General features: G+C 49.5%; 2 protein-coding genes across 2 annotated transcripts in view; both read left to right on the plus strand.

Annotated features, from left to right (window-relative positions):
• Positions 1-186: 186 nt before the first annotated feature.
• si:ch73-111k22.3 (pleckstrin homology-like domain-containing protein) lies at positions 187-2304 on the plus strand. The gene is made up of 2 exons (XM_056581686.1): positions 187-912; positions 1786-2304. The coding sequence occupies exons 1-2, from the start codon at positions 760-762 to the stop codon at positions 1990-1992; spliced, it is 360 nt and encodes a 119-aa protein (XP_056437661.1). The 5' UTR covers positions 187-759; the 3' UTR covers positions 1993-2304.
• Positions 2305-4895: 2591 nt separating this feature from the next.
• The window catches only part of cnksr3 (cnksr family member 3), a 21138-nt gene continuing 11597 nt past the window's right edge, over positions 4896-14436 (plus strand). Inside the window, exon 1 of the mRNA XM_056581819.1 lies at positions 4896-5128. Coding sequence (XP_056437794.1) covers positions 5077-5128 — 52 coding nt within the window. The 5' untranslated portion in view covers positions 4896-5076. The remainder of the gene's footprint in view (positions 5129-14436) is intronic.

Consider the following 14436-nt stretch of genomic DNA (forward strand, 5'->3'; position numbering starts at 1 on the left):
GTTACGTTTCTGACGTCATACACGCTGGCGTTAGAGACCGTTAAAAGTGACCGTTAAAAACTACGATATGATGAAGAGCAGATAACTAACAATGAATTCCTCACACAGCGAGATCGATCCCCGGGTCCCGTGCACATCTGGCTCCTCGCTTATCGGGAGGGAAGAGGGGGGGGGGGGGGGGGGGAATCGCTGCAACAAGTTTCCGCTCGTGATGTTCGACTCCTAAAGCGCAGTCGGGTTCCAATCCCCTGGATCTAACCGCTCTCCAAGGAGAACCGCTCCGTGGAGCTCCGAGCAGTCTGAACACCTCACCTCTCCCCGGCGGGGCGGTCCTCTCCACCGATGCGGCAGGAAAGAATGCGAGTTCGATTCCCCCGACGAATAACGGGTCGCCAAAACATCCGAACGCGTCGTCCGTTCTCCCGGTGTCCGCGTCGGAACGCGCGGTGGACCGGGGCGGAACCGGTCGGACTTTGATCTCCTCGGAAACTTTCTGCCCGTCGTCTCGAGCCACGCGCGTCCCGCCGCTTCTGTCGCCGCTGCGCGTACGCGGCTATAATCCGCTACTCCGGAGAACGACAACACTGTTGCATCATGGGAGTTGTAGGTCCACGCACCGTCTTGGGTTCACACGCGAAACTACACTCAAACGACAATACCCAGGTTGCAACAGACACGACGTACCTTTTGCGTCTCTGCTGTAGTCCCGAGTACGGAGTCCTTCCTTCCTACCCGTTATAGGGGTCTGTTTGAGAGGGGATGACGGCGGTGGACCCCCCGGGCGGGGAGCCGTTCGGGGCACCGGGAGAGAAGACCGGATGGTTGTCCAAACGCGCGCATTTCACCCTCCGGTGGAGACCGACGTGGTTTCATCTGAAAGGCGGGCGGCTGTTGTACGGTGAGAGCGACCAGGTAAGACTGGAAGGTGATCAACCTAACCTAGACTAGATGAACCTTAACTGACTCCACCAAAGATGACCCACGGGTTAACCCAACTCGTAACAGAGGACGGTTCGAGGTGTGTGTGCTCATTTACACTTAGATGAACACACACGTTGCCTCTCCTCAGCATGTGTTCTGGGATGGGTTGTTGTTGTAGTTATGTTGCCATGGCAGCGGGCCTCGTCACCTGCAGGACTGCATGTTTAGACTGAAGTACGAGTTTGGCTGAAGTACAAGCTTAGACAGTTCTACAAGTTAAGGCAGAACTACAAGTTTTACTGAACTACAAGATTAGACAGAACTACAAGTTTTACTGAATTACAAGTTTGACTGAACTACTGTACATGTCCATGTCAACTCCATGTCAATTTAACTTTAACATTATTAATTATAGTTAAATGTAGGCCTAAATATTAGTTTCCATGCCAATATAACTTTAACAAGACAAATAGTTATAAATACATTTAGGCCAAATATTAGTTTACATGTCAATATAACAATTACACAAATAGTTATAGGCCTATATTTCGGTCTACATATTAGTTGCCTGGTAACAACCTATATGTGTTGTCAATGTTATATAGACTAAAATATATCTAAAATTAACATTAATAGTTTTAGTCCTACATATTAGTTTCCATGTCAATATAACATTCATATTAATAGTTATCGATATATTTAGTCCTACATATTAGTTTCCATGTCAATATAACATTCATATTAATAGTTATCGATATATTTAGTCCTACATATTAGTTTCAATGTCAATATAACATTAACATTAATAGATATAAATGAGTCTCCGCAGTAGGCCAGGATTAACCCCAACCCGTGTGACCCCAGAGCCCCGTGAAGACCATCCCCCTGGTTGGGGCGGAGGTGGGCGGTTCCGACGACCCCCTCGGGTGGACCATCACCCCCCAGGGCGCGAAGCGGTGCTTCCACCTGCGGGCCGCGAGCGAGGCGGAGCAGCAGAGCTGGCTGCGCGGCATCTTCGACGCTCAGATCGCTTCTGCGCGTCATGGAACGCACGCCTGCGTTCTGCAGTAGCCAGAGTTTAGAGTATCCCTTTATTTAATTTGGTGCGTCGTTATTTTTCTACTTTTTATGCAACCAGCTATCAGAATGTGAAGCACATTTATACTTTGTATTACTATACTATATCCTTTTTATATTATAATTTATACTTTATAATAGTTATATTTTATAGAAGTATTTATTTTTACTTTATATATTTTTGAAGGGGTATGCCTCTTATGGAAGGTACCTTTTATACGGTGAATGTTTCGTTCAGATGTGAAATGAGTGGCTATTAGAATAAACCATATTTACTCCAAATATTGTTATGGTTATTGTGTTGGCTTTGATTTAGGCTTACATTTAAAATCTGCATGTAGAGGAAATTGGTAAGCGGGACTATGCTCATATTTTTCGGTGAAGTGTACAGAAAAACAAATGATTACCTTCACTTCAAGTGGCCTTTATCCAAACGCATTACAGATCATTATCACCGGATACATTAGCGGGTAAATATTGACTGTTGCTGAGTAACATCGTCAATATGTCAAAGAAACCAATGGATGATTGGCTTTAATGGCCATTAAGTTCTCATAGCTGATAAGGTCCATGAAGGTAAATAGAAACGTAATGAGTTTTCGATGTGGAGATTCATGGACGGAGTTCTGACGTAGCACGCACTGGGTAACGAAAATATGAACACAAGGCCTGTCTTTGAGTCAGCGAGTGGTTTCCATGAATTAGCCTCCTATCAAACCAACCATCTATTCAGCTTTGAGGCGCGTTTTTCATCATTGTAATGCCTTGGATCCACCAGTAGAGGGCGCCCGAGTCCAGAGCAAAGAGTCTAGACCGCTCTCCTGTGTTCACTGTCAGGCGTCAGAACAGACCACTAACACACGGAATTACCTTCATTCATTGTTTTTTATTCTCTATATATCCAGGTGATAAACTTTAATATGTGACCTTGGGAAGCTCTACTCTGGACTATAGTGTGTCGTCATGTCATGAAGTTAATACGAAGTCAAGTGTTATGTGAAAAAAGAAAGGGATCACGCTCCCTTTCTGATAGAATCAGGCCCGCCGCTCCCTATACGCAGATCCGGTAGAGTACGCAGAGTACGTAGGGCACCAAGTACCTGGTGGGGCACCAAGAATTAAGTTTTGCAAAAAAAAAAAATAGATAACCTATCAATCAATTTCAGCAAATTAGATGTTTTTACCTTTTACCTATATATAAAAAGAGGCTCCCCCCCCCCCCCCCCCCGCGCTCGCGTAGGGAACCGAAACGGCCAGCAGCGGCCCTGACTAGAATCCATGGTATCACGAATCCATATCCTGCAGTTCACGCGCGCGCACACACACACACACACACACACACACACACACACACACACACACACACACACACACACACATACACACACACACACACACACACACACACACACACACACACACACACCTTTCTGTAGTTCAGGGCTGGTGGTTTGATAACTCGTATCAACTGGCGTCTTCCCATAGGAAATGTTTGTGGTAACTAAAAGCTTTTCTCAGACAACAGCCGCAGAACAGAACCGCAAGAGACGCACAGCTAATTAGAGACTAGGGAGTCTTCTTTAATGAGATAACGCACTGCGCCTGCGTGCGGAACTTCTCGTATGGAATGAGCGGTGCGCACACATCCTACTGTATGTGACTCCGGAGGGCCGGGACTATCTTAAACCGCAGGGGGTTCTGGGGTAAGCTGGGGGCAGGAAGAGAGGCCGACCAGATGTGGCTCGTTATCCAGGTTGTGAAAGTTCTGCCTTGGCTCGGTTCCTGTGCTAAGTCATCCGTTTAATCAGCTCGCTTTTTGGATAAGCTTATGATACCAAATAGCGGGGAGGGACTTTTACTTTGTCATGGCTCCTGTTAGGACTTCTAATTTGGCGACCGCCTACAGGGGCCGTCTTGCTCTAGTTGTTTTCAACGTCATTTTCACTAGATCTGTGAGGAGGTGGTTCCTCACCACCGACCGCTATCTCGCTCCTTTTCTGACGGGAGTTCCCAACCGCGATCATCGGTATTCTTTTGAATTTCGCTCTTATGTCAAATGAAAGACGCTCCTCTCATTTCCTCATTAGGCCTACTACAAAACACAGACGGGATTTGAACCCATGTTGACAACCCCAGAAGCACATGACGCGCACGTGCTTTCCCACGCTGCTGGGGAACCGTGGGATGGGTGTTCAGGAACACAGAAACATAGATTGTAGAACTACAGAATGTAGAATAACACAGTGTAGAACTACAGAGTGTAGAGCTACACCGTGTAGAACTACAGTGGAGAGCTACAGACTATAACTACAAGGTGTAGGACTAAAAGGTGGAAGGAAAGTGACTGATAAAATAAATTAATGAATAAATAAATATAAACACAAGGTCAAGCTCTACAGTGGACCACATATATCACACACACACACACACACACACACACACACACACACACACACACACACACACACACACACACACACACACACACACACACGAACAAACTAATGAATCATAGCCAGCGATCAGCCTCAGGGGAAACTTAATCGATGAGTTATTTACTAGAACGCTCTGACTAACTCCTGAAACACGCCTTTTATTAAAGACGGCGGTTTTATATTCCCATGCTTCGGAGATAAGATGAACGGTTGGCCCACAGTTGATTACAAGGCAGGGCGATCCGAATAAACTACACCACATCAACAAATGAACTACAAAACGAAGCAGCCCGGGTTCGATTCCCCCTGCCGGGCTTGGAGCTCAGAGTGTATCGTGTATATGTTTAAAAACTAAACACCAGTTTGTAGAAAAACATGGGGCCGGGGAGAAGGAGCGCTTGTTTGGGGGCGGGGCCACAGCGTAACCAGATACTGGATCCTCCGGCTCGTGCTCGGCGCTCCGCCTGATAGATCTCCAGTCAGCAGGGGAACCGCGGCGCGTCCGGTCAGACCCCCTCGTGTTCCAGGACCTTCTGCTCTGCGTGTGTCCTCTGGTTCGGGTTCTGCGTGCCGCTCGAGAGCCAGCAGGTCCGTCTCGAGGAGGCTGCATCCCGCGTGGGATTAGACCGCGGTTGGAATTGTCATGGAGCCCGTTAGCAAGTGGACGGCGCAACAAGTGGTGGACTGGATGAGAGGTACGAACACACAGCGGACTGAACACACGCAAGCGCGCACGCCAATGTACCTCACACACACACACACACACACACACACACACACACACACACACACACACACACACACACACACACACACACACACACACACACACACACACACACACACACACAAAGAGTCAAACACGCACGCATACACGCACAAACGTACGCAAACACTCTGTACCGTGAGACTGAACGTGCGTCTAGAGCTGTCTGCCAGTCCTATGTTCATGTTCTTAATTGTTTGTAAATACCGAAAAAGTCTAAATTCTGTTGCCCCTTAGCAACCATAGATGAGTTCAGCTTCATTAAGGTCGGTCAATGTTTGGCTTTCACGTTTAGCGCCTTATCCTTCAGCCGTCTGTTATCATCACTGAGCTGGTGTAGCGCGTCATATTCGGAGTTATGACCCGGGTTATTGTCCCTTCATATTCCACTTGTTGACCTTAAAGCAGTGTCAACACGATCAGTTATCCCCTGCACACCGCGGGGTTTGACGTTAACAGTGTTTGATTAGGATCGGTATTGTGATCATAAGTGTTTGATTAGGGTCGATATTGTAAGCGGTGGTCGGCGCCTGATGCGTTTCATCTTAGAATTTGATATTTGGTCGTTTCTAATTTCAATGGTTCGAAAATGACCATCCCGTCGCTGATTGGCTGTTACCTGAGCGAGGTCCCGACTACTGTAACTTTCCGGCTCAGTGATTGGCCGGTGGCCCATCGAAGTGACGTCCATTGTACAGTGGATCCTCTGCTCGTGACACTATGGACGTTATGAGCGATAAGCGCATGAAACGCAGGGTCTGGGTCTACTAGGTCTACTGGTATGGCCCCTGAGAAACCCTGGGAATCGAACCCCTGACCCATTGGTCTGTAGCCCACCCGGGTGTGACTGTAACAGTCTAGCAGCCCTACACCGGGGCTGCATTTCAAACAGCGTCTGCGTCATTCGCTGCGTGCTGAAGGGTATGTTTGGACTGTGTGTGTGCCCGACTGTGTGTGTACTCAGGGTGGGGTGGGGGTGTGTGTGCAGGCAGAGATAAACAAATATTTTTAAATATTGTTGCACCGTGACAACACACATCCTCATATAGTCTACTTATTGTAAAGGAGAATACCTTATTTGAATAAGAGAGGCTGCTTATGTCAAACAACACTGTGTGTGTGTGTGTGTGTGTGTGGGTGTGTGGGTGGGTGGGTGGGTGGGTGTTGGTGTGTGGGTGGGTTGTCCGGACCGGACCAATCAGAGCAATTCGTTAATGAATGTTCACATAATTGTTCATGTGTCCGGGCCACTAGCTCAGAGGATCTATTGACAACCGATCAGAAGTCAGCAGTGAAACATGCATGTCCATTATCCATATCAATAGTTCAGATATTTGGGACAGAAGTAGAAAACCATCAGTCCCCCAAAATGTATTTAATCTTCACAGGCTTTGAGGGTAAACATGCATTATTTACTGCATGTGTTGCTTAGTTGTTGTTTTATGGGTTTCTTTATCTGTATCTGTATTGTCCACTGATCACCTCCTCTAATCAATACCAGTGGATCTGAACGCTGTGTTCCCTGTGGCTGATCACCTCCTCTAATCAATACCAGTGGATCTGAACGCTGTGTTCCCTGTGGCTGATCACCTCCTCTAATCAATACCAGTGGATCTGAACGCTGTGTTCCCTGTGGCTGATCACCTCCTCTAATCAATACCAGTGGATCTGAACGCTGTGTTCCCTGTGGCTGATCACCTCCTCTAATCAATACCAGTGGATCTGAACGCTGTTCTCTGGCTGTCAGGAGGTGAATGTGGCGGCTGACAGGCTAATGAATGTTTTGTTAGGACTGGTTCAGACCTGCCCACATTCCTCTGCTCAGTTGAACAGGTGCAGGGGATCCTGCCATCCCCGATTGGCTCGGGATGATTTATTTTGATTTGGAATATCAATCGCATGGCTTCCCTGGATGGGAGATTTATTTCAGTGAGAGCTCCGGCATTAACCCTGCAGGGGGAATAGGTTTTCACTGGGAAGGTCAAAGGCTGACGTTGTAATACATGTTGTAAAGAAAACAAACTTGAATGAATCTGGATCCTGTTTGGGCCTTCAGTGAGGAAGAGGAGTGTGAGGAAGAGTGCGTGAGGAAGAGCACTCCAGGACACTGAACCTGAAACAGTGTTTGTCGTGTTTCAGATCTCGGTGTTGAATGAACGTTTTTTGTTGGCAGAATGTCAACCGGTTGTCAACAGGTTGTCAACAGGTTGTCAACCACGTTTACAACCGTGGTTGTAAACGTGGTTGCCGTGGTGACCTGGCAGCTGTTGCGTGTGCCTGTGTAACAGCAGGCTCCTGAGGGGCGTGTCTTGTTGGGCTTGTTTTGCTATGTCGTCCCGTGACACCGGGATGGTGTCGTTTTGGTTTGCCTCTGTTCACCACCTGGTCGCTCATCCAGAGCACGTAGGCTGACTATTGATCCAGGATCTCTGATCAGTGAGGATTGATCCAGGATCTCTGATCAGTGAGGATTGATCCAGGATCTCTGATCAGTAAGGATTGCTCCAGTATCTGTGATCAGTGAGGATTGATCCAGGATCTCTGATCAGTAAGGATTGATCCAGGATTTCTGATCAGTGAGGATTGATCCAGGATCTCTGATCAGTAAGGATTGATCCAGGAATTCTGATCAGTAAGGATTGATCCAGGATCTCTGATCAGTAAGGATTGATCCAGGATTTCTGATCAGTAAGGATTGATCCAATATCCCTGATCAGTGAGGATTGATCCAGGAGTCTGGGTGAAGGCTGCCTTCATGTAGCGTGTGGCCAATGGGGTTTGAACTCACAACCTTTTGGTCTGCGTCTCTTAGTGGAAACATCGTGTCCATGTGAGAGAGGGAGTCTTTCCCTTCTGCTTTGAGGTCATTCAGGCAGAGGCCTCTGGGGGGGGGGGGGGGGGGGGGACGACAACGTCCTCCTCCTGGAGAGAGAATCACAGGAAGTGACCCCTTCCCTCTTCCTGTTTCCCTGGTAGTTCTATACCGCGTGTGTTCTCTGAGTGACTTGTTTTATCGTCCAGGGCTTCATCCAAGAGGGACGCTACTACTTTAGGAGAACTCTTGTCCTTTGTTGTTTTGGGTTGTTTAATTATCCAAGCTAATACCGATGCCCAGTTGTTGATGTTGCCGTGTTTTTCTGTTTTTCTTTCTGTCTAAATTAATTACATTGTATTATTATCAGTTTTTAGGGCCATGTGCAGACAAACCATAAATATATACGTACCTAACTTCATGTTGTAGCTCAGTTATAGTCCTGAATTGTCTCGAAGGTGAAGAGAAGATGAGGGTTCCTAGGTGGAACCAGCTCCTTGCTCTGATGGAGAGAACGAACAAGGTGGCGGAGATAAGGAAGGAGATGTTGTGATGGAGGTACCTCGTTCCTTATCTCCATCACAACAAGGACCGGGTTACCCCCCGGGTTCCTCCCCCGGGTTACCCCCCCCCCCCCGGGACGGAACCAGAGAGAGAAACACAAAGCAGGGCCGGTTCCACACAGTTTACAGAGAGAAAATAGCCTCTTATCCTGTGAACACACAAGTGTGTAACGTCCTGTGTGTGTGTGTGTGTGTGTGTGTGTGTGTGTGTGTGTGTGTGTGTGTGTGTGTGTGTGTGTGTGTGTGTGTGTGTAATTTAGTAACTGTGCGTATTAAAACAAACAATAGTACATTCAGATCATAGTCTGTTAACGCAATTTATACAATCAACCAAAAAGTATTTTTTCTGGTGTTCTTTGGATAAAAAGTACAAAGTGCTTTACAGAAGTTCAACCCTTGTTTGTTTTGGTCGGTTGTTATCTTTCTGCCAAACTAATTTCCCACCAGTTTGAGGGGAATGTTGTGTTTACCTCCCTCTGCCCCAATCTACTAGTCTCAAAGCCTTCTTATACTCTATACACTTATACTGTTAAACTTATTCAACCAGGGATTGGCCACCTGAGCTGTCCATCACTGGAGCGGGAGTGGGAGGGGCCAGGGTCAGTTAGTCAGAGGCCAGAATCTTCTTCCTGAGTCATATAAACAATTGGTTGCTGGTAGAAAGTATAAAACATTTATACAATTCATTTTATCGCAGTAACTGTAAGGACAAAATTATGACTAATATGTCAAATTGATTACGACTTTTTATAAAATGTCTGAGCTTATCTTGCTTTCATTAAGAGATATGAAATTGTATCCCTCTTGAGAGACACACACACACACACACACACACACACACACACACACACACACACACACACACACACACACACACACACACACACACACACACACACACACACACACACACACTCCTTTCCCCAGTTCTTCAAAGCTCCATTGTTCTGTAGTTGAACGCCCGGAAGGCCGGTCCGTGGGCCCGTGCCTTCGGGCCCAGGAGAAAGTCTCCTCTCCTCTGTGAGTCAGACGCAGACGGCCTCCTGGCCGGTAGCCTTCCTCTTCAGCCACTGTATTATAGAGCATTTAGTTTAAAACACCAGGAGGAGACGGGCCAAATCACCACGTAGCCACGACCAGTGTTTATGTTCAGCAAACAACTCGGCAGTGAAGAATACGGCCGGAGCTTCACCGTCTCAGCACTCATCTGATTGGTTTACAAAAGTTAAGGAAATGAAATCCTACAACTAAATGTGTGGGCGATATGTGGTAAGGGACACGCCCCTTACCAGTTGAGGTGGTAAGGGGCGTGTCCACGTTGGAGGGGTTAGGGGCGTGTCCAAGTTGAGGTGGTAAGGGGCGTGTCCACGTTGGAGGGGTTAGGGGCGTGTCCAAGTTGGAGGGGTTAGGGGCGTGTCCAAGTTGAGGGGGCTAGGGGCGTGTCCAAGTTGAGGGGGCTAGGGGCGTGTCCAAGTTAAGGGGGCTAGGGGCGTGTCCAAGTTGAGGTGGTAAGGGGCGTGTCCAAGTTGGAGGGGTTAGGGGCGTGTCCAAGTTGAGGGGGCTAGGGGCGTGTCCAAGTTAAGGGGGCTAGGGGCGTGTCCAAGTTGAGGTGGTAAGGGGCGTGTCCACGTTGGAGGGGTTAGGGGCGTGTCCACGTTGGAGGGGTTAGGGGTGTGTCCACGACCTCTGACCCTAAATGGCTTGTCGCTGGGCGGGGGCCGGCGGCAGAACCAGGTTCCCCGCCTCGGTTTCGGCCACCGCCTTTGGTACACAGAAACCGTCTTCAACCATGACAGCATGTGGAGAGCCACGAAAGGGAAGGTCCCTCAGACCAGAGCAAGCGCTGGCAGAGAAAACACATCATGGGGCCATGTTTAATGTACGCCCGATCTGATCAACTGAGATTAGGATTAAGGCGACTGAAAAAACGGTATTATTGGATGTGTATTCGGCCTAGCATGAGGTTATTTTCCTATATTTCAGTACCAATAAAATTGTTTTGCATTTCAAAGTAAAGTTAATGGATGCATTCTGAGATGGAACCCATTGCAGGTGGGCGGGACTTCTTTGACATTGGACGAGGGCCTGTCAATCACAGCCAGAACCCGTGCTATTGGAAGGTTCTGAGAAGGTTGCGTTCGGATGGCGTTCCCCATTGGTCGGAACACACAAACAACCGAACAGGAACTGGTTCATTAGATCACCAACTAGCAATTCTTTCCCTTGTTTTGACAGGTTGGTGAAATTATGATTTTTGAGCCTTTGTGAGTTTTAGATTATGTATAAAGTGCGTTTCCGTGGAATTGTGATCCTAAGAGGGATCACTCAGATTATTCCTGTGGAATGTCCTGTTTCCGGGTTTAGGAACCACTCTCCCGGAGCGTTGTTGTTGAAACGCTGACCTACAAACCCAAACAAACCGAGAACTTTGGTCTCGGTCTCCTCCTCTGTGTGTGTGTGTGTGTGTGTGTGTGTGTGTGTGTGTGTGTGTGTGTGTGTGTGTGTGTGTGTGTGTGTGTGTGTGTGTGTGTGTGTGTGTGTGTGTGTGTGTGTGTGTGTGTGACAAAGAAAACGGTATGAAATCCTCCTTGAGTGTCTCTTTAAGACATGTAGTATTAAGTAGATGTTCTCTTGACTAGTGCTCACTAATGACTTAATTTAGCTGAACTTTAACTTCAGTGAACCAGTACCTCTCGGGTACTGAGGTAGTACCTCTCTAGGTGTGTGTGTGTGTGTGTGTGTGTGTGTGTCTCTCAGTAGCGGTCATTCATAATGAAACAGGGATCAAATGTATCCCTACTATCACCCCCTGTCAGAAGGGGTTGCCCCTGGCAACCACACCTTCCAGCTGTGACTGTTCCATGTGGGGGAGGGGTCTGGCACCCAGAACACAAACACAAACAGTTTGTTGTGTGTTGTAAAGTAGAGTTGCCACGTTTCTTGTTTCGAACTGGACATCATTTGTCTCAACTGATGATTGGACAGGTCGTGATTGACATCAGGCAGTTCTTTGATTCCTACCTGTTGTTGATTCCTATCAACTTTACAAAAGGTGGCCCCTAGGAACACGATGTTTATCCCCTGCACGTCTTCTGTGGAGGCGGAACCCGCTGGTCTCTCTAGGGGGCCCGGGGCCAGGCCTCAACGGAAGCCATCGCAATGGGAACCCCGTTAAAGACCCCGTTAAAGACCCCGTTAAAGCGCTGACTGGGCAATCGCAGCTCCCTAACGAGCCGGCAGTTTTAGCCCGCTCTGTGTATGCTAGCTGTGGGTTAGCCGTGTGTAGGCTAGCTGTGGGTTAGCCGTGTGTAGGCTAGCTGTGGGTTAGCTCTGTGTAGGCTAGCTGTGGGTTAGCCGTGTGTAGGCTAGCTGTGGGTTAGCCGTGTGTAGGCTAGCTGTGGGCTAGCCGTGTGTAGGCTAGCTGTGGGTTAGCCGTGTGTAGGCTAGCTGTGGGTTAGCCGTGTGTAGGCTAGCTGTGGGTTAGCCTTGTGTAGGCTAGCTGTGGGTTAGCCGTGTGTAGGCTAGCTGTGGGTTAGCCGTGTGTAGGCTAGCTGTGGGTTAGCCGTGTGTAGGCTAGCTGTGGGTTAGCCGTGGGTAGACTAGCTGTGGGTTAGCCGTGTGAAGGTTAGCTGTGTGTAGGCTAGCTGTGGGTTAGCCGTGTGTAGGCTAGCTGTGGGTTAGCCGTGGGTAGACTAGCTGTTGGTTAGCCGTGTGAAGGTTAGCTGTGTGTAGGCTAGCTGACGGTTAGCCCGCCCAGCAGACTGTTGACGCGGTGGCAGCCTGACGTTCACCACCTCCCCGCTGCTGTCGGACGGATTATCAGCGTCTCAGGTTTCAGAAAGTGGATCAGGTGCGGAGGTTTAATGTGCTCGTTGACAAGCCCCAAACAGCCCCCCACCCCCCACCCCCCACCCCCCACCCCCCACCCGGCCAGTCTGTGGGCTCAGACCGGCCTTCTGCTCCTCCTGTGAACTAATAAACACATCTCAGGGCAAGCTGCGGATCAGGAGCAGGAGGCAGGTCCGTCGGCGGGACCTTTCATGGCAACAAGAGAATAACTGCATTTAACATGGAGGGAGTCTGCTTGAGACGCTCGTCCAAAGCGACGTGTTCAAACAAGGGCTCATGCACACGTCCACGGCCCGTCGGCGGGGTCCGTCGGCGGGGTCCGTGGGCGGGGTCTGTCGGCGGGGCCCGTCGGCGGGGTCCGTGGGCGGGGTCCGTCGGCGGGGCGACAGCCAGCTCGTCAGGAGCAGTCAGGAGGAGTCCTCGACCGGGGATCGAACCAGCAGCCTTCCGGGTCCAGGTCTCTCCCTCCTGAGCCGAGCCGCCCCGCCCCGGTGCCGAGCCGCTGTGTGGAGTCTGAACTCTGACGTCTCCCGGCGTCAGAAGGAGTTCAAGCACCACTGTGCTGGGACCAGTACCGTGATACTGGGACCAGTACCAGGGGGAGGGGCGTTGGGGAGGTCTTGTGCAGAAGGAGTGAGCCTCCCGGCGGCCATCTGTCTGAGGCAGACATTCCTCAGGCTCAGGAGCCCGGGCCCCCAGGGGGTCCTTAATGACCGCCCCCCCCCCGGGCCCCCAGGGGGTCCTTAATGCCCCCCCCCCCCCCGCGCGGTGACGCTGGGCTTCACCCCGACTCCCACCCGGCCAGTTGTGTTTTCCTTGGGTCGACCATTTGGCGCGTCGGGGAGGAGCAGCTCACAGAGGGGGCCCTGCCACGCCGCGCAGCGGGAAGCTAACCGCTAGCCCCAGACAGAGGGGTCCCGAAGCTAACCGCTAGCCCCAGACAGAGGGGTCCCGAAGCTAACCGCTAGCCCCAGACAGAGGGGTCCCGAAGCTAACCACTAGCCCCAGACAGAGGGGGCCCGAAGCTAACCGCTAGCCCTAGACAGAGGGGTCCCGAAGCTAACCGCTTGCCCCAGACAGAGGGGGCCCGCCGCGCCACGCAGCAGGAAGCTAACCCCAGAGCGGCTCCAGGAGTGCTGACGCCGTGTCCTGCGGGTTGTGAGGAATCTCACCCCCCCCCCTCCATTGTCTCTGTTGACTTCTGAAGCCAACACCGGGATTCAAACGTACGTACGCCCTGGGTTCAGCTCTCCTTCCTTCCCCCTCGAGGGCCAACCCCCCCGCTTCTAATGAGGTCAAGGGTCGAAGTTGAAAGACTGCAGGGGTGCTAACCCCGCTCTTATTGGTCTATGTAAATGAAGGCAAACCTTTTTAAAATGCTGCTAGTAATGCGAACACAATGGTGAGCGCGGTGTTGGCACTGAGGTCAGGGTGAGACCTTTCAAACAGTTAGAACCCTAACCTTCATGCTAACACTGTTCACAATGGACCGAGCGTTATGCTAACTCCATGGGGAACATGGCAACATACCTGTCCTCTGTTGGTAAAGGAATGTCTGAACTGGGCTTCTGGGTGGATCAATGGTCTGTTACTGGCTGTCCTATTGTGGCTACCATGACAACCAACATTTTTTCATCATTTATCAGCACTATGACTTGTGTCTGAATGGTGCTACAGTATTAAACTTGCCTTGCCCAGATCGAGGCCTAGATGGATGCAAATCATGTTTACCCATGATGCACCCAGAAGTTGTTCATTTAAGGATGGTGAAATATTCACCATCACCAACGCAAATGTGTTTCAATGGACAATTTCAAAGAACAAATTATGATATGTAAAATTGAATTCAAATGTTTGCAAGATTAATAAAATATAAAAAGTACACGTATATATTTCATCGACCTACTCGTATTCTCACTCGCTCACTCCTTCACTCACTCCTTCACTCACTCCTTCACTCACTCCTTCACTCACTCCTTCACTCACTCCTTCACTCACTCACTCACTCACTCA

Source organism: Gadus chalcogrammus, chromosome 21 (genome assembly GCF_026213295.1).
Source record: "Gadus chalcogrammus isolate NIFS_2021 chromosome 21, NIFS_Gcha_1.0, whole genome shotgun sequence".
Lineage (NCBI taxonomy): Eukaryota > Metazoa > Chordata > Actinopteri > Gadiformes > Gadidae > Gadus > Gadus chalcogrammus.

Bases quoted from the DNA above. Each gene is read 5' to 3' on its own strand.
- si:ch73-111k22.3 (XM_056581686.1), top strand. From the start codon at position 760: ATGACGGCGGTGGACCCCCCGGGCGGGGAGCCGTTCGGGGCACCGGGA. The intron at 913-1,785 runs GTAAGACTGGAA...GTGTGACCCCAG, and splicing joins TGTACGGTGAGAGCGACCAG to AGCCCCGTGAAGACCATCCC.